General features: G+C 35.8%; 1 protein-coding gene across 1 annotated transcript in view; it reads left to right on the top strand.

Moving 5' to 3' along the window:
* The window catches only part of LOC126775142 (cell adhesion molecule Dscam2), a 232,919-nt gene that overhangs the window by 132,678 nt on the left and 72,340 nt on the right, over positions 1 to 27,901 (top strand). Inside the window, exon 3 of the mRNA XM_050496926.1 lies at positions 23,165 to 23,283. Coding sequence (XP_050352883.1) covers positions 23,165 to 23,283 — 119 coding nt within the window. The remainder of the gene's footprint in view (positions 1 to 23,164; positions 23,284 to 27,901) is intronic.

The raw sequence follows: 27,901 nt of genomic DNA, 5'->3' as shown, positions 1-27,901 counted from the left end.
ATTAGTTTATTTTATATATAAAAACGGATGGTAATATATATTTTTGAGAATAATGAAAGTTGGAACATATTATATGTATTTTTATTATGTACAAGGGTTTTAGTACGAGTATATACTGAGTTTTAACTAATCGCTATAAGAGTACCTATTACAAGAACCAAGTCTAGTCAGTAAACTAACTTTTGAAAGAGCAAAACTTTATAATAATGTATCAAAAAACTTTTAATTCTTATAAGTCTAGTTTATATTTGTAAGTACAATCTCTAAATACCGTAACCGTAACAGCCTGTGAATATCCCACTGCTGGGCTAAAGGCCTCCTCTCCTCTTTTTGAGGAGAAGGTTTGGAGCTTATTCCACCTCGCTGCTCCAATGCGGGTTGGTAGAATTCACATGTGGCAGAACTTCAGTGAAATTAGACACATGCAGGTTTCCTCACGATGTTTTCCTTCACCGTAAAGCACGAGATGAATTATAATCACAAATTAAGCACATGAAAATTCAGTGGTGCTTGCCCGGGTTTGAACCCACGATCATCGGTTAAGATTCACGCGTTCTTACCACAGGGCCATCTCGGCTTTCATCTCTAAATAACTCTTTGTTAAAATTACTTCTCTATACTACCAAATTTTATGTTAAACAACTGCTATATTATAATAATAAATAAATAATTGGCTGTCGCAATGACAAAATAAAGTTCTTTAAACGATGATTGCTATCAGATACATCAAATAAATCATAAACTTTTATTTAAGACCAGCATTTCTAAATCGAAGTGATACAAATTTTTATATACTTAAATCGTACGTTTGATTTTGAACATATTTTTAATTAAAAATTTACTCACAAATCTTTCTAACTTATTATGTTTTTTGTTTTATTATGAAGTTTTAAATTTCACTAAAACTTTGTAGACATCATAAAAACTAAAGATTTCATTGAGTTCTTACCTTTCTACGCCGTTAATTGAAAAAAGTTTAAGTTTATCTTAATCTTTTAGACTTTGTTAATACTCCAAGTAGACTAAAAACTAAAAAGATCATTTCGTTTTAATAAACTTCACCTTAATTTGACGATGTTAAAAAACTTAATCAAACTTTAATTTAGATATACATATATTTGCAGTTCCAACGCAATATCGTGCAAACGTAATATGTCAGCCATTTTCTCGACTGTTCATAAAGCGAGTTGATTTGCTTGCAGTAGTTATTAAGCTAAGACAATTACATACAATTTAATAACGTACTATTCTGTGCTGCAGAATTCCTACGTCCGTGTTATAATGGTTGTTTTTTCATTCTTTAGTAAGTCGCTGAAGAGTTAAGTCATACAGATAGTATAAATTGACTGGCTAGTTAGTCTAGGGGCTAAATATAAGGCCGCAGATTCTGAGGTCCTGGGTTCAAACATCAAATCGAGCAGATAAAAAGTTATTGGGTTTTCCTGTCGAAGATTCTCAGTAGTAGCCGGAGTCTGGAAGATGGAATATGGTGTATATATATGGCCGTTGATCGTATACCTGAACTCTTTTCGATCGTATTCGATTGGCGTGCCATCGAATTATGAGAGTGCACCAGTGTTCGTGCACACACTCGAGCACTATAATACATTTTTGTAATTGTAATTACGCAGTTGGTTAATTTTTGTTAAGATTGGCGGCCGTGGCCGAAATTAGTCAGGAGGACATCATAATCATAACAAAAAGTATTTTCATGGGGCTTACCCAAATTATCTCACAAGAAGAAGCTGATTTTCTTGCTGGCTCTCATCGATAATATATACTATTATTACATTACTAATAGTTGACAGGATCAGCAATAGTAGAACTGAAGTGGTAATCTTGTAAAATTACAATTCCAAAGTAATACAAGTACCTACATAAAATATTTCTATATTGTTTTAAAAGAATCGTTATGGTCTAGTGGATACCGTATATCTTAATCAAAGACCCTGGGTTCAAATCAGACTTCTGACTTTTCATGTCAATGAATTTGTGCTTATTATTCATCAGCAATAATCATTAGCAAAAGAGACTGTAAGGAGACATGCAGTTGTCTAATATATACCACATGTACGTATCCAACAATTCATGATAAAGCTGCATAGTGGAATAAGCATCAAATCATCTTCTTTACGGAAGAAGATGCCTATGTCCAACAGTGGGACATTTATGGACTGTTATTTCAACTCTCCTTTATATATTTTTATTTACTATTAACATTGCAATGATTCTAATTCGAAGATTAAAACACGATTTAAAATGTTTTTACATTTATTTTGCAATCAAAGCTTAATTGTGTATAACCACAAAACTGCAAAATCCGCAATTCAAATTCGTTTTATATTTGGTTTAACTTTAATACCGTATACTAAAATTTATATAGTATTTATAAGTTTTGTATATATAGCAATTATTTGAGGTTTATAGCTAGAAAGTCACGTTTTTTTTTTTTTTGCGCGTTGTCAACTAACTCATCTCATTTGATGTTCTTAAGAGATTGCTCATAGTACAAGGACCGCCTTAGCGCACCTTCTGTGACTGTAGGTTTTAATCATTTTAATTTTTTGTTCATCTGTATGATGTAGGGAATGAAACACAAAAATCTATATATATGTATATAATATATGAAACCCAGATTTATTAATTGTTTCAAACTTTCCGTCTCATAATCTGCCGAAAAACGGTCTTATCTGAATAAATATTTTTACGTTAGTTAGGCCAGTTGTTAGAGAAAGGTTATAGATAATAACATCGAGTTATGATCCGCGGAGGAAGAGCAATAACATTTAACGAGGATGAAACCGAGCGATGCACCTAATAGGTTAGCTGGGCTACGACCTCCTCTCCTTTTGAGAAGAAGTTTTCAAGCATCGTCTACCATCTACCTGTTTTTACAGTGTACTAATGTACAGAAATTTCTAGCGAATTCAGGCTTCACTAATGTTTTCTTTACCGCCGAGCATGCAATGAATTATAAACGAAACTTTTACCTTAAGTATTTCAAACGTTTTAAATAATACTATTTAATTATTATCATATAACCATTTGAACAAACATAAATAAAATTAAAGAAATACAGCGTTAAATAACGATTTGAATAAATATTTGAACAAATTTCGGAAATAGCACAGCCGTCAACTATAAGTCGAAAATCGATGGTGTAACGCGGCCAGCAGTGAACACGCCTAACCTGACAAATTGCTGAATACCGACATGAAGCAGAGGTTTTCAAAGTTTTATGTTACCCTGGTACATAAATTTTATAACCACGCTTGGTTATCATATATCAACACCTCTTACGTATAGTATCTTCGCCAATAAACTAGCCGTTTTTCTTTTTTTAATATTTCTCTCTCAACCTCACTCAATTACACTTTTTTAATTTATATAAAACTGAATAAAAATTATACACAGTCTACATAAGCTAAAATTTCAATATTCACTACAGAAATTTAGTTCATCAGACTACTATTTACGTTATCTTTGAAAATATATTTTTTAGTTAACTATTCGTATTCGCTCTTAGAGCGACTATCGCGAGAGTGGAGGGACGAACGTAGCATTTATGACCTTCGTATGTCTAATAAATCTGGATGTTGTTTAAAGTTCGTAAAATACACTCACGATATAATTAATTATTATTTCCACCAAAGAGTTTCAAAGATATAAATTAAATATTTAACTTTAAGAACACTTCAGTATAGTTTTCACAACTAACTAATTTTGAACTAACAGCCTTGAGTGCGATCCCTTATTGTTAAGTGTTTGTCAATATAAATAGTTAATAACTTATATGTTTATTTTATAATAGCCGAGATGGCCTAGTGGTTAGAACGCGTGAATCTTAACCGATGATCGTGGGTTCAAGCCCGGGCAAGCACCACTGAATTTTCATTTGCTTAATTTGTGATTATAAATCATCTCGTGCTTGACGGTGAAGGAAAACATCGTGAGGAAACCTGCATGTGTCTAATTTCACTGAAATTCTACCACATGTGTATTCTACCAACCCGCATTGGAGCAGCGTGGTGGAATAAGCTGCAAACCTTCTCCTCAAAAGGGAGAGGAGGCCTTAGCCCAGCAGTGGGACATTAACAGGCTGTTACTGTACTGTACTGATTGTTATTTTAATATGAGTTTTTATTAATTTATATTTATATTTCAGAATTTCTAGTAAAAGATAGGAAAGAACTATTTTTTTCTGTATAAGCGTGTTAATTATTATATATACCACAAAAGAAACGTTGAGTTTTCACTCAATTTAATAAGACTACAATTCTTTCAATTCAATAAACCTTAAAAGTAATTTTATACTATTTTTCTTTTATCAAAATCTTCTCATTCGTTTTTAGATATTTAGTACAATGAACTTAAAGTCTACTTTTAATCGTAGGGCTTAACGCAATAAGAGATGCTAGTGATATTGGTATTTTTCCGATAGATTTTATAAACATAAATACACTTAACTTTTAATAAACACTTACTTTCATAAATTTTTAGAACACATATAACAATACGTACAAACAAGCTCGTATAGTATAATTAAATATATATTGTATTATGGTAAATATTTTTTCGTAAAGTTTTTTTTTTATTTTGAATTTCGAATCGAAGTACTTATGATAACTTATATTATACCACAGCCTATATTTGAACAAAATATCTACTAGGCGGCTTCTTAATGTCTTATAAAATCTTCTTGTGGATCGACCATTCATTTCTCGGAATTCCTTGCGACATGAAGGTGTCTTTGAGGAACCGATATACCAAAGAACGCTTGAACGCAAACAGTATCAATTGTAATTATGTACAAGAAAATTTTTTCGCAGGCACATTTGCTTGATTAAGCTATTAATAATAATAATAATAATCATCATCATCATCATCATCATCACCCTTTTCGCGTCCACTGCTGGACATAGGTCTCTCCAATGGCACGCCACTGAGCTCGATCTTCAGCTCTTAATCTTCAACCGCTGCCAGCCACCTTGCGTATATCGTCACTCCACCTAGCTGGAGGGCGTCCTACGCTACGTTTGCCAAGGCGTGGTCTCCACTCCAGAACGCGTCTACTCTAACGGTCGTCGGTTCTGCAATATATGTGTCCAGCCCACTGCCACTTCAACTTACTAAGCCTTTGGGCTATGTCGATAACCTTAGTTATCTGTCGGATCACCACCTTTGGGATTCGATCCTTCAGAGAAACTCCGAGCATAGCCCTCTCCATAGCTCGCTGAGCGACCTTAAAATGGTGGACCATACGCACTGTCAGTGTCCACGTCTCGGCTCCGTAGGTCATAACCGGTAAGACGCACTCGTTGAAGACTTTTGTCTTCAAGCATTGCGGTATTCGTGACGAAAAGACTTGACCGAGTTTTCTATACGCTGCCCAGCCCAGCTGTACTCTTCTTCGTGCTTCCCCCTCGAAGTTGTTTCGACCCAACTGCAAAGTTTGTCCAAGGTACACATACTCCTGAACAACTTCGAGAGGAACTCCGTTAAGAGCTATTGGTTCCGGACTGACGTGTTCGTTAAACATTATCTTGGTTTTTTCCAAGTTCATCCGGAGACCAATTCGAGCAGAAGAATCAGCCAGGCTGCTCAGCATATATTGCATGTCCTGCACGGTTTCTGCCACGATGACGATATCGTCTGCAAATCTCATTAATAATATATTCTATTAATAATAGCTTATTTAATCAAAGTATACTTTATTCTAATTGATTTTTGCAACAACATTAGATAATAAATTAAATATAAAATTTGTTGAAAATTGCTTCGCAATGGCATAAAACTCAGTTGTAAGTATTTTTTTTCAAGTACTTGAAATAAGTATATACAATTAAAGTTATATCACCAGCATGACAATTAAATAACACTATCTAATTTGTAAATGTTTTCAACATGAGATTGAATTTGAATAGAAAAATAACATCGTAATCATTATTACATGTTTTTTATCAATATGTATCATCTTGTTTTTTACCTATTTGCATATGCAAATAATGCAATTATTTGATTAAAAATAGCTCAACAACGTTAAATATATTGTATCACTTATGCGTCACCATCTTTTCATTTCATAAATAGAAATGAATAAAATGTGAATTCTTATTTCGACGCGAGGCGAGCGCACGCAATATCTCCTAATGGCATTCCCCGCGCACCTGCTCGCTGCTACATGCTGCATGCTGGTTATTCAATATGAAGAATCACCTATTAAATCGTACCTCATTCGTCAATACATTTATGTCTTTGATGCTACATACGTGTGTATATATCTGGACGTAATACTAATATAGTCGAGATCTAAACTTCTTAGTCTAGTCTATGTTTGTTACATTTAAAAAAAGGATCTCGAGATCTGGGATCAATTAAAATTATTTTGGTATTATTCTCAGAAATAACCCGGAATTTAGAAGTTGTTACCGAGCATCGGGTTATGCAGGTAAATTAAAATCAAATAAACAATAACAAAAATCAATTTAGTAGCCCAAGAATCTAATATTTTCATTCATTCATATGTTATATAACTAATTATAACGCTAAATTATGAAAAGGTAAAACCTTTTATATCTATATTAATAAGATAACGCAGATTTCAATGTAAGTAAGGTGTAAATTCTATCTAAAAATTTGTGTTTTGATTAGCAAATATAATAGCAAATAAGAAAGTCATACTATTTTCTATTTTAAAATAGTATCAGATTCACTACTGCTTACAAAATAAAGTATATGTAGTTATATATAGTAATAAATAAAATCCAATTTAAAAAAAAAGAAATAATAACAACACCTATTTTTATTGACGAGCCGGTTGGCGTGGTTGGTAGATACTTGCCTTTTCACGCCGAAGGTTGTGGGTTCGATTCCCACCCAGGACAGACATTTGTGTGCATGAACATGTCTGTTTGTCCTGAGTCTGGGTGTAGTTTTCTATATAATTATGTATTTACAAAATAAAGGTAGTATATGTAGTATATCAGTTGTCTGGTTTCCATAACACAAGCTTTGTACAAGCTTAATTTGGGATCAGATGGCCGTGTGTGAAAAATGTCCCAGGATATTATTATTATTATTATTATTATTATTATTTGCAGCGCAAGAATTCATTTTTAATTTAGACGCCATAGCAGTTTCAGAACGCAGCTGGAAGCTTCGATTAGATCAAACACTGCTATTGAAAGGCAACGGTTGGAATTAAGCCCTTGATTACTTGAAACTCTTACTATCTGATGGTGCAAAATTCATTATTAAGGCAAAAGAAAAAAAATCAAAACTTTAATAAACAATTGAATGACCTAAACTATATCCCTTTTATTAATGGACCTTTTGAATTATGTTAAGAATTTCTCAATCTAACGATAGTGTAATTCAGTTAGGAAAATTAATAAAAAAAACCTACGTTGAGATACGACGTTAAATGAATAAATTACGATAGATAATCGTGAAAACTTTATCTTTTTGAGGACCCACTGGAACTTATTCAAGTTAACCTGCGATACTGGAGTTCATCACTTTTAAGAAATAAGCCAATATGTGGCCTCGGTGCTTTCAATGTCCGAATCTCACTCCTCCTTCACTCGTTATCATTTTGCGTACATAATCTTGCGTTGCAATCGCCTTCATAACTGTGAAATGAGCATCTGTGGTATTATGGATGGCATTACCCTTATCAAACAATGCGTCTCATTGTCGGTGTATCGATGTCAGTGCATTCAGGTACATGAAAGCATGGTATAGCTTTTAACGAAAACACTCCTAGATATATAACATTAATGAAACTAGAACATTCAATCATAATAATTTCATACAGGCTCATTTAGTAGTAAAGATAATAAAGCATAAAATCTAAACATATTTAATATAACAAAATTGAATTCGTAAATAAATTCCATTTAAGGTAATATTTTCAATCTCATCTTTCATCTTTTTAATAAAGACTCCTATATATGAAAACCGTCGAGTGTTGATTAGACTGACTTGTGTGATTTTCCGAAGAGGATCGTCTGAATAAATCCCTTGAAATGTCAATATCAGCCAGATATTTTAATATTTCTATCAGTGAATTAAAAAAAAATTGACTTACGTCTACATAGTGCAAAATGATGTATATATGTGTGTGTTAACAAACGTGTATGTTTGATTTGATAACACTAGTTTTTAATTTATTTTTACTGCTTTGAAATCAAGATTGAATGAAATTTCAGAAGTAAATTATAATAATGTGACACGATTACAATAAAATTCATTGATTGTTGCCTGGGTTTCGAGTAGTAATCTTCGTTTAAGACTCACTTGTTCAAACAATCTCGACTCTTGTTTCAAACTTTCTCTTTTCAATCATTTAAAAAAACAGTATTGATAAGAAAATCTTTGGTTAATTAATATATACAAGTATATTTTCAATAAAACATAATTATACAATTTATATTATAACTATCATCGATTCGTAAAACTTTGTAACAAAGATTTTTTTTAAATTTAAAATTTTAAATAGGAAGGGCTTATAGGCCATTTGTTGGTAAATGGTCTTTTTTTTTATATTCGCCGGGAGGGCCAATGACTCTACTCCACCTGATGGTAAGTGGTAGTAGAGTCCAAACGCGATGACGGCCAGTACAGACGGGAAAAACGTTCTGCACTAGCCGCCTTCGACTTGCCGGCCCGCAAGATGCCTCTTCACGCCTCGTTTGAAGGAACCCGGGAAAAAATAAAAACTCCATCGCCCATAGACATTGACACTGTAAGAAATATTAACAACGGTTAACAATTGTTAATATTTCTTTACATCGTCAATGCGTCACCGATCTTGGGAACTAAAATGTTTATGTCGCGTGTTTTGTAGGTACACTGGCTCACTCACCCTTCAAACTGAGAACAACAATTTTAAGTATTACTTTATGGAGGTAGATTACGAGACGAGTGAGTGGATGGTACCGACCCAGACGGCCTTGCACAAAGCGATACCACCAAGTGAGATATGCAGCTTTATTAAAATAAAACATATTCACAAGGATGGATTACACACGAATACATACATATAATTATTTATGCTTACGTCTCATTTCCCCTGCAGCTGTATGTATATATTTATTTCACAAGTTGACGGCTGTGTGATGCAGTTAATTCAGACCGAGACAGCATAAAATATTTCAGTCATTACAGGGTAATGCTTGCTACTTTGTTTTTTACTGTGACAAAAGCGTCTGGCTTCAAAAAGAAAGCTCACTTAGCTACCTCGTTTCATTGTTAGGAGGTGTCTGATTAGATTTCAGTATGGCTTAAGCTATGAATAATTTATGGATATAATGTTAATTATATTTTTAAGATATAAATGAGAATTTTTTATATTAAATGAAGTAGTAAGATTATTGTAATTTTAATATCGATTCGAAAATTCTAAAAGATTCACGGTTGATATATTGACGTTAATTTCTTTATAATTTATGAAAATTCTACGGCCTGAAATAGTAATAGTCCCAATTCATTTTTTTAATTAAAATTTTATATCTACATAATTACGTAGGTGAAACAACAGGCTGACTTAATACCGGACATTTTTGTCAATGTCTTCGTAGAAACTGTCTAAACAAATCTGAAATACATTAGGCGGTACTAAAATTATTATGATAATATACAGATATCCTTTTTCAAGAAGCCAGGTCAACGTAAATGGACCTGGGTGAGACCTGATGGGAAAACCAAGAATGAGATAGACTTCATCTTGTCGACGAGAAGACAAATATTTAATGACGTCTCCGTGATCAATGCAGTCAAAATTGGGAGCGATCACAGACTAGTAAAAGGCTCATTAAATATCAATGTTAAAAACTCCAGATATCCCGACTGATGAAGTCTACGCTCCGACCATCATCTCTTCAAATCCGAAATCCCGAAGCCTTTCAGCTCGAACTCCAAAACCGATTCGATTGCCTAGCAGACTGCGAGGAAGTGGACACATACAACGACAGGTTTGTGGAAACTGTCCGTACGGCTGGGTCTAAGACCTTCAAGACCAGCCGTACAAAAGGAACCAAAAAGATCTCTGCCTCTACCCTACGGCTTATGGAGGAAAGACGGAAAATGATTCTGACGTCCCCAGCTGTTGCTGCCAGCTATCGGCTGATCAACAGACAGATTTCAAAGTCTCTAACTCGCGACACTCGCCAATTTAATACAATGCGCATTAAAGAGGCCATTGAGCGGAACAAAGGCTCAAGTGTTCGCCAGAGATCTGTCTGTTGGGCAGAGTCAACTGAGTCGGCTGAAAACTGAGGATGGCAGAATAGTCACGTCAAGATCTGAGCTGTTGGAAGAGGTTGAGAAGTTCTACGGTCAGCTGTACACGACAGCTCAATCACCTGTCAGTATTCATGCTGCAGATCCCAGAGCAAGACTAACCCAACACTACACTGAAGATTTTCAGGACGTCAGTCTTTTCGAGATTATAATGGCTCTCGAACAACTCAAAAACAACAAGGCACCTGGTGATGATGGTATTACAGCCGAGCTTCTGAAGGTGGGTGGTACACCGATCCTCAGGGCTCTTCAGAGGCTTTTTAACTCCGTCATAGCCAAAGGTCAAACGCCAAAGGCATGGCACAGAAGTGTGGTGGTACTTTTCTTTAAGAAGGGTGATAAAACCCTTCTGAAGAATTACAGGCCCATCTAACTGCTGAGCCATGTTTACAAGTTGTTTTCGAGAGTCATTACGAATCGTCTCGAGCAAAGGCTTGACGACTTCCAGCCACCCGAACAAGCCGGATTCCGGAAAGGCTTTAGCACCATAGACCACATACATACGCTGTGGCAAGTTATACAGAAGACTGAGGAGTATCACCAGCCACTTTGCTTAGTGTTTGTGGACTATGAGAAAGCCTCTGATTCGATCGAAACCTGGGCCGTGCTGAATTCTCTTCAAAGGTGCCAAATTGATTATCGGTATATCAGGGTGTTAAAGTGCTTGTATGAGAATATCCACCATGTCGATCCGACTTCAGGATCAGAACTCAAAACCTATCCAACTGCAGAGAGGTGTAAGACAGGAAGACGTGATATCTCCGAAACTGTTTACCGCTGCATTGGAAGATGTTTTCAAGCTTCTGGACTGGAACGGACTTGGCATCAATATCAACGGCGAGTACATCACTCATCTTCGATTTGCCGATGACATTGTAAATATGGCTGAGACCTTGGAAGACCTCGGCACTATGTTCGATGACCTCAGCAGGGTTTCCCAACAAGTGGGTCTAAAAATGAACATGGACAAGACGAAAATCATGTCGAACATCCATGTTGAACCCACTCAAGTCAAGGTTGGAAATTCTGCACACGAAGTTGTAGACAACTATGTCTACCTAGGTCAGACCATCCAACTAGGTAGGTCCAACTTCGAGAAAGAGGTCAATCGTCGAATTCAACTCAGCTGGACAGCGTTCGGGAAGCTACACGATATCTTCTCATCCCAAATACCGCAGTGTCTCAAGTCGAAAGTCTTCGACCAGTGTGTGTTGCAGTGATGACTTATGGATCAAAGACGTGGTCGCTCATAATGGGCCTCATAAGAAGGCTCAAAGTCACTCAAAGGGCAATGGAGAGGGCTATGCTCGGAGTTTCTCAGCGAGATCGAATCAGAAATAATGAAATCCGCAGGCGAACCAAAGTAACCGACATAGCCCGAAGAATTGCTGAATTGAAGTGGCAGTGGGCGGAGCACATTGCTCGCAGAACCGACGGCCGCTGGGGTAGTAAGGTTCTCGAGTGGCGACCACGAACCGGAAGACGCAGCGTGGACAGGCCCCTACAAGGTGGACAACTTAGTACGAGTCGCGGGAAGCCGTTGGATGCGGGCAGCGCAAAATCGGCCATCGTGGAAATCCTTGGGGGAGGCCTTTGTCCAGCAGTGGACGTCTTTCGGCTGATATGATGATGATACAGATAAACAATATATATACAAATATCAAGTACAAACTGAATATGACTATAATGGAATGAAAATATAATAATAAAATATTTGATAATGAAAGAGAACTAAAATAAATCATATGATTTTTTTATTAACAATATAGTTACAACTGAAACAAATGACATATAAAGAAAGAGATTTTTTTTCTGAAAATATTTTCTCTGACAATGCATGATGAAAGCCTTCTTGATATCTATAGGGAAATTGTTCCATAGGCCAATAGCTAGAATAGTGATAAAATTCGAATAATTAGGAAATTATAGTAGGATCGAATTATTTGTTTTTGCTATGCCGCAACGATCGTGATTGTTCCATAGTAATTTAAAATTATACTTTAAAAAGTAAGAACAATCGCAGTCAAGATAAAAATCCATAGTGTCATTTACAAAGTTTAAAAACTATGTTAGTAAATATATTTATTATTATTGTCTTTATTTTACTGAAACAACAGATCTAAAATTGCCCCCGATGTTTAACAAATGTATTATCCATTTTCAACATCATTCTAAGCATTATACACTCTTACGAATGACAGCTTAGAAGTCACCCAACATAACCATAATTAAGGAATCGATACTCAAAGTTGACAATAAAGCATCTAATCAATATAAAGACAGTTAATAAAATAAATGATAATTGATTACGAATAAGTCTTCAACATATACATCTATGTTTTATGAATATTCCAGAACAACTTACTTATTAAGCTATTAACAATCTTGCGTCTCGTGGCTCCGACCAGCATATAAAAGAGTATTGTTTACGTCTACGATTATTTACGGAGTATTGTATAGCGAGCTATTGTCCTGTTAATGAGCGATCTGAAACCACGCACGATGCCATATTTAGCCCCGACTGGACTGAGATGATTTTATAACCTGCCCTTTAATACTACGTAGTGGGATATATAGTTACTTGAAGTTTTTTTTTTTAATTTTACAGTGTATTGCTAAACTGCCAGTTCATTTAATAGTTGCTTAGTTATATATTGTATGTTTCGAATATAATTTTCGGTTAAATCAAAACTGATTACAAACTGATTATTTTATAATTATATTAAAACCATTATTTTAAACAAGCGATTTATAGCAATATAAGTTTTTTTTTCTTATAAAATAGGAAGAGGGACGAGTAATAGGCGATTGAGCGTATATGGTCACCATCGCCAAATATGGCAAACCACCACTGACTGCATTTCACAGTTTTTGCTCAGTTTTTATAATAGCATTCTCGGTGGTTTAGAAAAACATCACGATAATACCTGCGATGTGTTGCCTACACCTTTGGAAGTGTGTGTGCCTCCATTATTTTATTTAAATGAAGATAAAACCTTAGCCCAGTAGTGGGACATAACAGGCGGTTACTTTATTTTATAACATATATCGTATATATGATGTCACTGACCTCGGCAACGTTTAAACAAACCACATAAATACAATAAGACGATGCTTGTTGAAAAAATCTGAAATATTCATTCTAAATTGATCTTTTAATTTAACCCAAGGTTTCATGAATATTAAATTTATTTAAGTTAAGACAACCTGAGCTGTTTTCCCTTATTAAAAATTTAAAGTACTCCGCTATCACGAAGTGAAATTTGAAATTTAAAAACTTTGGTTAAAAAAAAAACAGATATTAATGGCGCTTAAAGTTGCAACGGAGGCTTGAATGGAGGCAATCAGTGTTCAGGCAGATTGGAGACTCTACTTACTTTCATACAGTAGACCTTATATAATCATTTGTAGATCTTAATACTTTAGAAATAGAAGTTATTTTTCAACGAAAATATCATGTTGTCTCCCACTGCACTATCGTCCTGGCTTGTAACAATACAAAATTTGAAATGTGAATGATTAATTTTTCTTATAAATTCTTTAGTTATAAATATAAATTAAGATCGTATTTTACTATTAAACAGCATTTTCAAACCGTTCTTTTATTACTGTTACAAATTCAGAAATAAAAAATGTAATTGTATAATTAATTACGCTCAAGAAATGGAATTTCTTTAGTGAAACTCTTTACTTGCAATTTAGTATAAGTTTTTATTTCGTACAACATACAGGTAACAATTTAAAACAATAACGGATGAGACTCGAGAGGTGTGTCAGAAAAAATGTACAATGTCGCCATACGTAATTAATTCCGTCCGTCCGTAACAGCCTGTGAATGTCCCACTGCTGGGCTAAAGGCCTCCTCTCCTCTTTTTGAGGAAAAGGTTTGGAGCTTATTCCACCACGCTGCTCCAATGCGGGTTGGTAGAATTCACATGTGGCAGAATTTCAGTGAAATTAGACACATGCAGGTTTCCTCACGATGTTTTCCTTCACCGTAAAGCACGAGATGAATTATAATCACAAATTAAGCACATGAAAATTCAGAGGTGCTTGCCCGGGTTTGAACCCACGATCATCGGTTAAGATTCACGCGTTCTTACCACTGGGCCATCTCGGCTTCGTAATTAATTATAATAATTTAATTTTTTTGTACTGGCAATAACTATAAGTTAATAAAATGTTAACACTATTGATAAATAATTTTTTCGTTGTCTGGGCATGATGCGTGAACAACTAGCTATCCCGATGTCGCATGATAAAATACTTAAATCGAACCGATTCAGACATTAGCGTTTTCAACAAACTAACTTTATAGATTTATAAGTATGAATAATGAGATAAGAATGAATAATTTGTAACAAATAAATTAAAAGTTAACTTATGTATAAAAGATATTCTGTCGTTGACTTTCTATAGATATTTTAGAGATCTACAAGTAATTTATACGAAGCATCGTATATTTGTTACAGTACTGACAGCGTTGGTGTCGAAAGCCAAAATTTATCTCCGAGTACGTTGACGTCGTAAACAATATCCCAATAAATATGCAACATATGAACATACTATAAGGCCTATATAAGTCCTGAAACTATAAACTAAAAATCATAAGGGATCAGTAGTTTTTTATATTCCTAGCTACCCGTTATGTTACATGCTATTTATGGAACAACATATATAAGCATTCGCCAATCGATTTATTTGCCCGTGCTGTGTTGATACATCGCAAAATAACGCTTCCCGTATATTATTAGGCGTTTATTTAAATATATCTACTAATATTTCTAAAACTACAGGGTCAAATTGCAACATATAAATGCAATATTTATCTCCACGAAACATTTTTAAGTAATATATTATTTATTTATTTTTTATCTGGTGGTAGGATGTTAAACATCCGCCTGGCTTGTTACCACCGTACGCATGGTGAAAAACTCGTGAAGTGGCTTGCAGCCGCGTTTCGAGGTCAGCCAGCGAACAGCCAGTGCCCGAGCGAGTATTGCCGCGATATGTGTTGGTCCAATGAAGACGGCTGTTGAACCAATGCCGGGGGAAACTGTATTGACCTGCCGGACAGGGAGTGGCATAGTACAGGGGCCCGAGCGTGCCTAACCAGCTCGCGAGGCTGCCCCACCAGGCCACGCATAATCTCGGGGTGGACCGTCGTGCCGGTTGGTGACCGGAAGGTGGGGTCTCGGCGGCCACTTCCTGGGGGGTTCGGGGTCCCTTCCGTCCGGCGGGTCAGTGTATTTTTCCTTTTGGCAACCACTTGGGGAAACACGCCTCCATACTTTGCCCATCCCTATCGTGGCAATACATCGCTCGCTTCACGTCTCTTTTCCATTTTTTTTCCCAAATGGTAGCGCAACAAAACAGAAATAACGGTCGTACAACGGTGCACTCCCCCACCATAAACTCGCTGTTTGAGGTCAAGTTCTCTAACATCCGTGGATTCCACGCTAACCTCAACGCTGTGCACCACCATCTCAAGACAGCACGGCCAGCAATGTTGTTCCTCACGGAGACACAAATACTCCGTCCTGCCGATACCAGCTACCTTAATTATACCGGCTACACGCTTTAAGAATCCTTCAAAGCGACAGCCGGAATATGCTTGTTCGACAGGACGGATGTTTGCTGTCACCAACTGCGCTGCTTGGAGGACTCCTCCTTCTCCATTTTGGTGGTACGTGTGGACCTCATCTGACGAACCATCTTAGTCGAGTCTACGTGTGCCTCTACAGATCCCACAATGGTGACTTGGAGACAAGTCGATTATTTGACCATCTTAGTCGGGTGGCAGATGCTGCGCAAGAGCAGTTTCCTAACGCAGAATTGGTATTTTTGGGGGATTTTAATGCTCACCATGAATCATAGTTGAAATCCCTCAAAACTGTCCATGCTGGAAGGACTGCTCATGCTTTTGCTCTCACACATGACTTGACCCAACTGGTTGATCAGCCCACCAGGATCCCAGACATTGATGGGCCAGCACCTTCTCTACTGGATCTTCTGTTAACTTCTCACCCGGTGGAATATCAGGTTGTGGTTCAAGCTCCTCTTGGTTCTTCGGATCACAGCCTTATAACTACCAGAGTGCCACAGGCCAAGCTGCCGCCACTAGCGGTATGCAAACGCCGCGTTTGGTTCTAAAAGTCGGCAGATTGGGACAGTATGCGCGATTACTATGCGTCGGTCCCTTGGAAAGAACGTTGCTTCAGTGGGAATGACCCGACAGATATTGCCGCTGCCGTTGCTGACGAGATAATGTTGGGAATGGAATACTACATTCCTAACTCAGATCTCGTCAGTAGGGGTACGCGTAACCGTTGGTTCACTCGGGAATGTGCCGATGATGTATCATCTAAGCAGGCGGCATATCGCGAGTGGATCAACGGCTGCATTAGTGGGGCATCTAACATTGACTCACTGAAAGCAAACTACAATAAAAATTCCAAGTCCTGTAGAAAGGCATACACGAGAGCGGATGCACAGCGCATTGTACAGATTGGTCATGACCTTATTTCGCATCCTAGGGGCTCCCGTAGCTTCTGGCGTCTGACCAAGTCTGTGCAAAACAATTTCTGCCAACCTTCGCTGCCACCGCTCAGAAATCCGGACGGATCGCTAGCTCACAGTCCGCAAGAGCAAGCCGATCTTCTAGCTAAACTCTTTGCCGATAACTCCGTCATCAGTGACTGTAGTGCGCTGCCACCTACAATACCTTCATGTGGCCATACGATGCCTGACATCAAAATCAGGCAACGTGATATGCGCAAGAGCTGCAATCGCTTGATGTACGGAAAGCTAGCGGTCCCAATGGAATACCAGCCATAGTGCTGAAGAAGTGCGCGGCGGAGCTGTCTCCAGTGTGTGAATTATCGGCCAATAGCTATCACCTCAGTACTTTGTAAGGTAATGGAACGGATTTTAAACAACCAACTGATCCTTTACCTAGAAGATCACTGTCTAATTAATGATCGTCAGTACGGGTTTCGACCAAAACGGTCCACAGGTGATCTTCTAGCGTACGTAACACACCTCTGGGGTGAAGCTATCGACAAGCATGGAGAATCGTTGGCTGTCAGCCTCGATATCTCCAAGGCTTTCGACAGGGTCTGGCACAGAAGTCTTCTCTCCAAGCTACCGGCATATGGTCTGCCTGCTCAGCTATGCACCTGGATTGCCAGCTTCCTACACAAGCGTAGCCTTCGTGTTTTAGTACATGGTTCCGCTTCACAATTCTATGTAGTGAATGCTGGGGTCCCCCAGGGATCTGTGCTATCTCCCATACTCTTTCTTTTGCATATCAATGATATGCTCTCTCTGGGAACATACATTGCTATGCAGACGATAGTACAGTGCATGGTGGATACCACGGACGCGCAGTGGCTGGGCGAACGGAAATTGAGGAGAGGCTATTTATTGAACTATTTATTGGCTGTGTTATTGAACTCGATAGGACATTAGAGCTCATCGCCAAATGATGCTCTGATAATCTTGTTGAGTTTAATGCCAAGATAACACAGGTATGCGCTCTCACAGCGAAAAAGTCAACATTTTCCCCTCTTCCCTCCCTCTGTACTCCGCTGGTGATACAAAGCAAAATCGCCATCCTGGCGATTGACGTTCGCTGCGACCTTAGTCCAAGAGATTACATCGAGGCTGTTATAAAAACAGTTTCGTGGAAACTCGGAGTCTTGAACAAGGTGCGGCTGTGCCTGTTGTACAAAATACAGGTACGGTCTTGCGTTGAATATTGCTCGTACCTTTGGGATGGCTCCGCTAAGTACCTACTGGAGGCCTTGGATCGGTTGCAGCGACGAGCGATCTGCATTATTGGCGACGTAAAGGTCACTAACACCCTTAAACCTTTACAATTGCGTCGAGAGATAGCAGCACTGAGCGCTTTCTATCGACTGTATCACGGCGGGTGCTCTGAAGAATTATTCTCTCTAATTCCTGCTTCCCCCTTCCTTCTTAAGTCCACGCGAGCTGGTTCTCGATGTCACCGCCTAACTGTGACATCAATTCCATCGCGCACAAAGAAATTTGGCAACTCCTTTCTTTGTCGCACTTCCAAAAAATGGAATTCCTTACCAGCTCACGTGTTCCCCTCCTCTTACAACCCGGGTTCCTTCAAACGAGGCGTGAAGAGGCATCTTGCGGGCCGGCAAGGCGAAGGCGGCTAGTGCAGAACGTTTTTCCCGTCTGTACTGGCCGTCGTCGCGTTTGGACTCTACTACCACTTACCATCAGGTGGAGTAGAGTCATTTGCCCTCCCGGCGGAATATAAAAAAATATAAAAAATATTTTTACATCCTTATTAAAAATAAATAATACATTAATAATAATAAAATCCTTATAAAGAATAACATTTAATACATTATAATTAATACTTTGTAACAATTAAATATTTATTCCCCTTTTTAAAACAAAAAATGTTTTCTGTGATTATCTATACAAGGTTAGTATCGCCTTTATCTTATTCATAAAGAATGTTAGCTCGCAAGCTCTTTTATGATATGACATGAAATATTAACAAACTTTTTCATTCACACGAAATATTTGAACACAAACAACAATTCACTTCACTTCAAATTATATTATTTTGTACCCACAAATCAGATATAAAATAAACGTCTTGTAACGTGTCAGCCTCGCCTGGAGCATTCCCTTTACTGTCACAATTCATTATAACACAATTAGGCACAGACGACAGTTGAAAGTCTACATTATGTAATCGGAGAAGTCAACCCGCTTTTCCACTAAATGTTCAGCGATATTCAGCGCTTAATATAATCCACTCATCAATCCACAATCAGATATTCTACCGCAAAACAGACTGGTGGTAGGGCTTTGTGCAAGCTCGTCTGGGTAGGTACCACCCACTCATCAGATATTCTACCGCAAAACAGCAATACTTGGTATTGTTGTGTTCCGGTTTGAAGGGTGAGTGAGCCAGTGTAATTACAGGCACAAGGGACATAAAATCTTAGTTCCCAAGGTTGGTGGCGCATTGGATATGTAAGCGATGGTTGACATTTCTTACAATGCCAATGTCTAAGAGCGTTGGTGACCACTTACCATCAGGTGGCCCATATGCTCGTCCGCCTTCCTATTCTATAAAAAAAAAACTCATCTGAGTCATGACCAATTAAGAAAAAAATAATTACAAGCTATTTTTTTCACTTCATCGTTTGTGTTATTGTAGTGTTTATCTTTGCTTTTAAGTAATTAAAAAAAACTAACAATTGATGTTTCCTGTCAAAATTTTGAACTACGAAGTATAAATTGAACAATTCGATATTTTTATTGCATTGTTGATATTTTATACAGTTATCATAATACAATAAGCTAGCACCCGGTGGATTCTTAGCTCTGTATATAGAGATGAGGGCGGTTGTCGCGAAATTAAACGGAAATCGAAAGCTGCGGTTTGCGGCAGAACGACCTATCTGTATACTATAGATACATCTGAGATACCTGCCTGTCTGATATTATCAACATAACTTCGAATTAGTTTGAAATGACATAACTTATCTAGATCTATGTGACGGCTCAAAATTTATTAATTTTGACTTTATTTTGTTAAAGTAAATTATTTGGATTTTAGCCAATAAAAATTAACGTATGTTTTATTGAAGACAAAGCTGCTGAATATAATATCTTTGCTTTTTTCAAGATAAAATAAGTACACAAAAAAAGTGCCAAAGTTGTCCACTGTTTGTTTTTTAATTAGTAAGCTTAATATAATTTAAAATAATCAAAATTTTCTATTAAACATGTTTTTTAATGTAAATGCTTTATTTAAATTAATTCTATTGAATAAGAATTAAAAATATAACGTCGACTACAAAAAAATTACCCTTATACGAAGGTCGAACATGAAACTATTTGCAAAACATTTTACAGCAAGTTCAACGAAGGTAACGACTATAGCTTTGTAAGTGCTATTAGACCCGATCCCTTTTTTACCCATTTCTTCCACTAATGTGTCCCTAGAGATTAAAAGAATCGGCTGAAATAATCTTGATCTGTTTTTCGGGAACAAATCTATCGACACGTAAATTTTATTAATCATTTTATATTATATATTTTGTTAGTTTGTGTAATAAAGATACTGGTTTGTCAGTATCTTGTAAGCGTTAAAATAACTAGACTTAATAATATAAAATAATATAATAAAGGTAAACAATACATTGACAAATGTTACGCAGAATCGATTCATAATCGATTCTTGTAAGATTTTTGCAATCTTTATGTTTTGAGAATGTTGGTTGGATGAAAGTCTGTGCATATTCATAAATGGGTTATTTGTTTTACATATCGTAAGAATAAATTATAATTTGTGAACATTTATTTTATTGTTACTCACAGGATATTTAGCAGGTAGACAGAAACATAACTTTAAAAATAATAAATTTCAGTAATAGGGTAGTACAAGTTTAAGTAATAACAATAAAAATAAAATAGCAAGTCAACATAAATTGCTCTGATACACAATATAATAATTATATATAACAAAGTATAGTTTATAGTGAGAAGACATTTGTTCAATATATGGGAATAGTAGTTTCATACTAAAAACAGTAGTATTTACAAAATGACTTTAAAAATAGTTATTCGTAAACCAAATCTTGAGCTGAAGTGAAATAGATTATTTATTAACAAAATTAATTTTGTTAAAAGATTCAAATTTAGATAATAATAATCTTATTACTACGTGATAAAAGTGAAAATTGCGTCTTCCTAACCTTTAGATTTCATTGTGGCATTATAAATCGACCAAAGTGCTCTACAATGGGAATCTTTACAATTAAGCGATAATGGATCTTTTGTCTCGATCCTCTTTTGTTGACAAAGTTATTGTAATCAAGAATATTAAGCCCAGTTAAGTATTTACGAGTAGAAGTGGTCATATCCAAGTGGATATAAAGTTTTATGACATGCGGTTACTAAGCTCCGCTTGCGGCTTCATCTGTGTGGACATTACATTTTATTATGATATATTTTTATTGTTATTTAATAGCATTCTTGTAATAAAAATATATTAGAAAGAGTTATCGCATTGTCGTTTTCTATTCTCGTACTATATGAATGAATATATAAAAAGAAATGCTACTGTCACTTTTTGAAATTAGAATAGTAACATTGACTGTTAGCCTGACCACATCTGTGCGGTTGCCGAGTCTATTCTTTTATTCTCCTATTGGGTATCTCGATCGGAAAAAAACATGGAAAAAATTGCGATCATGATACGAAACACGACACACTACGCTCACAACTTATCGTACGGCTTTTTTATGAATGACGATTCAGCAGCTACACTGCTTTTTTATTTAAATTATTAAGAAATTTCCTGGAATTGTTTTATCCCTTGGCTAGTCATATATTTTATAATATTGAGGTACACAAAGTTTCTATTTTATTTTCATTGCTACAACGCTACATCGTTTATAAGGTTTAATCTAGATAAAAACTCAGCTGGCTTATATTTATCGTTAGTGTCCTAATGAAATAAGAAAAAAAAAACATGTGGCGAGACGTATGGTGTGCAGTCGGCAAGTTTTGGTTTTATACAGTGGCTATATTGTCGCTGCAAAATTCTCGTAAGGCATAGCGGTACCGACAATTTAGCCAAAAAGTCGTTTGCAAAACGTGCATTACTTTAAGCGGTGTCATTGAATGAGTGAACAGCTCAAAGAAATATTTGGCGCTCTGATTCCTTACTATTTGATTTTAAATTCAGTATATTTATTCAAAAAGAAGCGTTACATTTGACTATTGATTGTCAAAAATCTACTACCGGCTTGAAATGAAACAGGACAGATCTGACAAGTACCGGCAAACTATCGGCCGATAGCTATCACCTAAACAACCAACTGATCCATTACCTAGAAGATCACTGTCTTATTAATGATTAAGCCCGTATTGACGAATACGGGTTTCGACCTAAACGGTCCACAGGGGATCTTCTGGCGTACGTAACGCACCTCTGGGGTGAAGCTGTAGACAAGCATGGGGAATCAGTGGCTATCAGCCGATATCTCCAAAGCTTTCGACAGAATCTGGCACAGAAGTCTTCTCTCCAAGCTGCTGGCATATAGTCATATTGCTGGCTCAACTTTGCACCTGGAGTGCCAACTTCCTATACAAGCGTAGCCTTCATGTTTTAGTTGATAGTTGCGCTTCACAATTCTATGTAGTGAGTACTGGGGTCCCCCAGGGATCTGTGCTATCTCCCACACTCTTTTTTTGCATATACATTGCTATGCAGACGATAGGTCAATGCATGGAGGATATCGCGGACGTGCAGTGGCCGGGCGAGCAGAAGTTGAGGAGAGACGTAGGGATCTTGTTGTTGAGCTCGACGGGACGTTACAACTCATTGCCCAATGGGGTTCTGATAATTTTGTTGAGTTCAACCCCAAGAAAACACAGGTGTGCGCTTTCACAGCGAAAATGTCTCCATTTTCCCCTGTTCCTTCCCTCTGTGGCATTACGCTAATGACACAAAACAAAATTGCCATGTTAGGAATCGACGTCCGACGCGACCTTAATCCAAGGGATTATATAGAGGCTGTTTTGATAACAGAAACAGACACTCAACGGGCTTTTTTATCAATAGTATATTTACATTTACAATAATGATTGCTTGTTTTTTTAAGCGGCTTGGAGGATATCGTTTCATTCCTAAGGTCTATAAATCATTCATTTTATAACAACCACACACACAAATGTTCTTTGACAGTTTTTTATAACTTTACAAAACTGTATAGTGTTATTCGTTGCACCACTACATTTGAAGAAGTAGCACAATATATTTTTTAAATATTTCATTATTTTTTCTTCTTTGCAGCAGTACGGGCTACACCAGAGCCACGGAGGTCCCTAGTAATCACAGAACCGCCACATCACGTTGAGTTCACGAACGACACCGGCACCACACTCACGTGTTCTACGAGAGGACAGTTCCAGGTAAAATATCCATCGAGTGCCACATAAATTGATCACTTGCTAACTTTTTTCAAATGCGAACATTTTTGGTTCATTAAATTTTGAATGTTAAGAATAAAATAACCAACTTTTCGGTTATTTTTAATCTTAAATCAGAACTTACCTGTTTTGACCTAAATGTAATCTCCGTAAATTCCGTAATATTTGGTGCTATTTTTTTTCTATTATTAATTAATGAGTGTTATGTATAGCTGTGATAAATTTATTGGTAAGTTTAAACACAGATATAATGTAAACGAATTGTATTTATGAAAAACCTGTGGTCGTTTTAAGAGTACTGATTTGTAATGTTGCAGTAAACAAGATTTCACATTAAATAATACATTTCAAAAGAAAATTTCGGCTTGATATTTACCGTATAACTATATTCGTATGTACTACGAATGTTGTTTTTATTAAAATAAACAACTTAGTCAATCATTGTGGTTATACTGTCACTCGGTGAGGATGTAAGGACTCTCACGATACCCCATACATCCAAATCTGTTATGTTATTTATAAGTAATAGTGAATAAAGAAACTCACATATATACATAAATAAATACATTCAGTCTAAAAACATTACACTCCTTTAGGCAGTAGGGTAAAAATAATGTAAAACCTAATATAAAGTACCGTACACTCGTATGATAGTCAATTTACTGATTATCATGGTGATTGCGTCACGAGAAGAAAATAGTATTTATTCGATTTCATACATTTGTTTCTTTCTCGCTCTAATGGTAAGCGTGCAAAAAATTTCGGAATATTACTTATAGCTCGAGAGTACTTTTATTTTTTTACGTTACACTCACAGTTATTGAATACTAAGCTACTGACATAGATTATCAAGTATTCTGAATACATCGTTTTTTACTTAAAATCGATACCTAACTTAATCAGCTAAAATGCTTATGCAATGAAATGACTTTTAGTTATACATATGCTTATCACACACACAAATATATACTATCCGTGATAGGAGAAAATATATTTTGATAATAAATAACTTAGGTTCTTAAGACAACTTTTGTTACTAAACGAATTAATAAATTAAAACCTTAAATATAGACAAATAAAAATTAAAAAATAACTACTGCACTGATTGTGACCGCGTGGAATGGTGGTATGCAAGCAATGCAAGCAGCATTTCCTCATTTAATCGCAATTCCGATCATCAGGGTGAAAAATGAACTAGCCTTCCTGCCACACATAAAATTATATAAATTACTAACAACTTATTCAACTGCGTATATATATAATAAAATATTTATAGAATTTTCTGCGCTATATCCCAAAGACATAAATTATTATATATAACTATCTTGGTGTGCTAAAAAGTAAGACACTTTTAATTGATTGGTTAGATCTTAAACTTATTAAGGTAAAAGGTTTATTTTAGGGATGATATAACTTCGTTTTATTAAAAAATAAACTATATTTCCACTGAGTGTATTGGTGTTTGTGTTACTAGCAAAAGTAGTGTTATAATGAAAATGTTAACAATTGTTATCTGTTTTATATAAAAGCAGGACATTTTATAGTCCACAAGTGTGTGCGCAAACCCAGGTGCACTCTCTATTCCTTCACTCTCATAATCCGATGGGTACGGCAAACCAAAACGACCGGAAATAGTTCAGGTGCAGAACCAACAGCTTTACGTGCTTTCCGAGGCACGGGAGTGTACACACTTCCAACTTCCAGATTCTGGATTGCCACTGAGAATCTTCGATAGAAAAACTCACTAACTTTTTATCGGCCCTACCTCGGGTTTGAACCCTCGGGATCTGCGGCCTTATATCTAGTCATAAGACCAACGAAGCATATATATATGTTTTATAAAAAAGGCCAACCCAGTCATAATTACACTGAAAAATGGGAAAAAATATTATATATTATATAATAATTTTCAATATATCTTATTCGTTTTTTGTGAATAACAACAAAGTACCAGTTTATTTTAGATATATTACAATATATTATAATACAACGTATTAACACAGTCATGAGAAAAAAGACGTGAAACGTGCGGGCGCATGGCTGAATACTGATTGTATCGCAGTACTTTTATTTTCTCACTTAAAAAAAAACAACGTGTAATAAGTGGCTAGTAAATACTAAAAAAATGAAAATTTGTGTATGAAAATATGTTCATGCACTCGATTATATAAATACTAGTATTAGAAGGGGGAAGTTTACGTAACTCCTCTTCTTTTCTGTGCCTCAGACAACGTGTATGCAACTTTTCATAATTATCGGTTGAATAGTTAATATTCACGACTGTAACATTAAAGTTAAAATAGTGGACGAGCATACTAAATTGCAAGTCACAACAATACATTTTTAATACAATATAAAAAAGGATTATCTAGTTGTTTATAAAGTTTATTTCACCATCTAGAGGTCAAACAATAGAGAACAATGGGGATGAATAACGTTAAACACGCCTGCACGCCATTTGATTTAATATTCACAAGCCTTATGCGAGCATTGATAAAGTTTTACGAAGAAGTTTACCAGTAAAATTACGGTTGGCATATCCCATCGGGAAATAAGGAAATGTGTGAAAAGCGCTTCCGCATTGGAAGCTATAACGCCTTGGATACAGAAATCTATTAGATTGAAATACGAGTGTTAGATATATAACATGGATATCTATATTTTCATATAGTCAAGCTAACTTTTTTGCGTAAATCCTATATAAAATACAATTAGTAAAGTGTCTTCGGCCATAGCCAAATTATCAAGCCCTTATACCATTTTTTGTCAGGCACGTCAGTGACAGGTTCAGACACCTACAAAAAATGTGAGAAATGTACTTAGTTTTTTTTACTTCCGTTTATAATAGTTTTGTTTTCTGTATATTTTAATGTTACACTTTGGTATGAGTATAGTTAATGTAAAACTATAATAATGACATTTTTATTCGGCCTTAGTACACTTTAGTTTTCTACAAGTACATATTCTGTATCCCGCTAAAAAGTACGCATCTTATCCTTCAAAATGCTCCTATACGGATGCCTTCATTTCATCGTCGTCTTTAAATCAGGGTCCCCAAATGTTTTTTTTTTAAACTTTTTTTTTTAAAGAGTAGAAAGGCGGACGAGAATATTGGCAACCTGATATCTGATGAGTGAGTGGTACCCAGACGAGCTTACACAAAGCTCTACCACCAGTTTCTCACAGGGCCTGCTTCGCAATACATGCCGTGTGAACTAGTGTATTGTCTGGTAAAAACAGGCAATAAAATTGCAGCATTTTTATTTTTGGTAATTCTTATAAAACAAGGTTGAAGTAACAACCTCATTTTTGAAATCGGTTGATGCTAGTAAAGCAATGCTTTTAATGTCACCACCACCACTAGTCTGTTCCAAATCGGTGGGTATTATCCGATAAATGAAGATGATCTCTACTACCAAGCAAATTCCAAATCAGATTGGAACACACGGTATTGTATCCAAGAGTAGATAATATTCATTGGACGAACCCGGGCTTATGATAATTACACATATTAAGAATAATAATAATGTAAAACAAATTTAATAAATGGATTTTGTGTCAAATAGATAAAATAAAATGATTTAGAAGAGAAAAATCAAGAGATGAAGAAGATGCGGTGGCGTATTTTTAACTTGAGAGATGAAATTTGACTAACCGTGAAGAAGTGAGATATCCAAGCAGGACACGTTTTAGGAATAACTAAATAATAGGTATATATATATATATAAAAACTTTTTAGAATCGACATACTTACCAAAAAAAGATTCGACGATAATAATTTCGAAATGATAGATTTCGTCGACAATATTAATTGTGAATGCAAAGCTATTTGAAAAACATATATTATTCAAAAAAATCTGTATTTTCTTATGCGTTTGTAACCAATATAATGCGATTTTAAAAAGTTTTTATATAAAACCTCGCAACATGACCACGCGAATTTGAATCATATTGATATCGAAATCTCCGAATCGCCTTCGATCTTATTATCAAATTATGTATTTTATTTAGAATAAGGTAAATAATTTTTATCACTTTAAAAATAATATACATGATAATTCATAGTTCTTATTACTATTAACTTAAAGTTTAAAGCACAACAAATTTTTATTGTGTATCCTATACTAAGGCCGTCTTACTATAAATATTCGTCGGTGAAAACGAATCCTAAGGGAGCGCCTTCGTGAACGTGTATACTACCCAAATTTCGAGATTAATTTTATAACTCGCCAGCAAAATACGAAATGTATTTTCTGTGTTATCCGAAACACGAAAATATGGAAATTATTTTGTCATTCAGATAATAAATAAACTTTTGCGTGAGGTATCAAAGCAAAATGAAGTTTATCTTATTCTTTATATAAATATTATTACCATATAAAATTATTGTTTAATATGCCTATTGGTTAGAACACGTGAATTTTAAACGAAGATAAACGGGTTCAAACTCGAGTTAGTATCAATGAGTTTTTATGTTCGTAATTCGTATTCAAAATTAATCTTTGGGAATGAAAACATCGTGAGTAAAGCTTAAAAAGAAAAGGAGACCTAAGCCCAGCAATGGGACCTTTACAGGCTATTACTTTACTTTTTACATGAA

Source organism: Nymphalis io, chromosome 17 (genome assembly GCF_905147045.1).
Source record: "Nymphalis io chromosome 17, ilAglIoxx1.1, whole genome shotgun sequence".
NCBI classification, from domain to species: domain Eukaryota; kingdom Metazoa; phylum Arthropoda; class Insecta; order Lepidoptera; family Nymphalidae; genus Nymphalis; species Nymphalis io.
The sequence above is the reverse complement of the archived record's forward strand: the minus strand, read 5'-3'. Positions and strand labels throughout refer to the sequence as shown.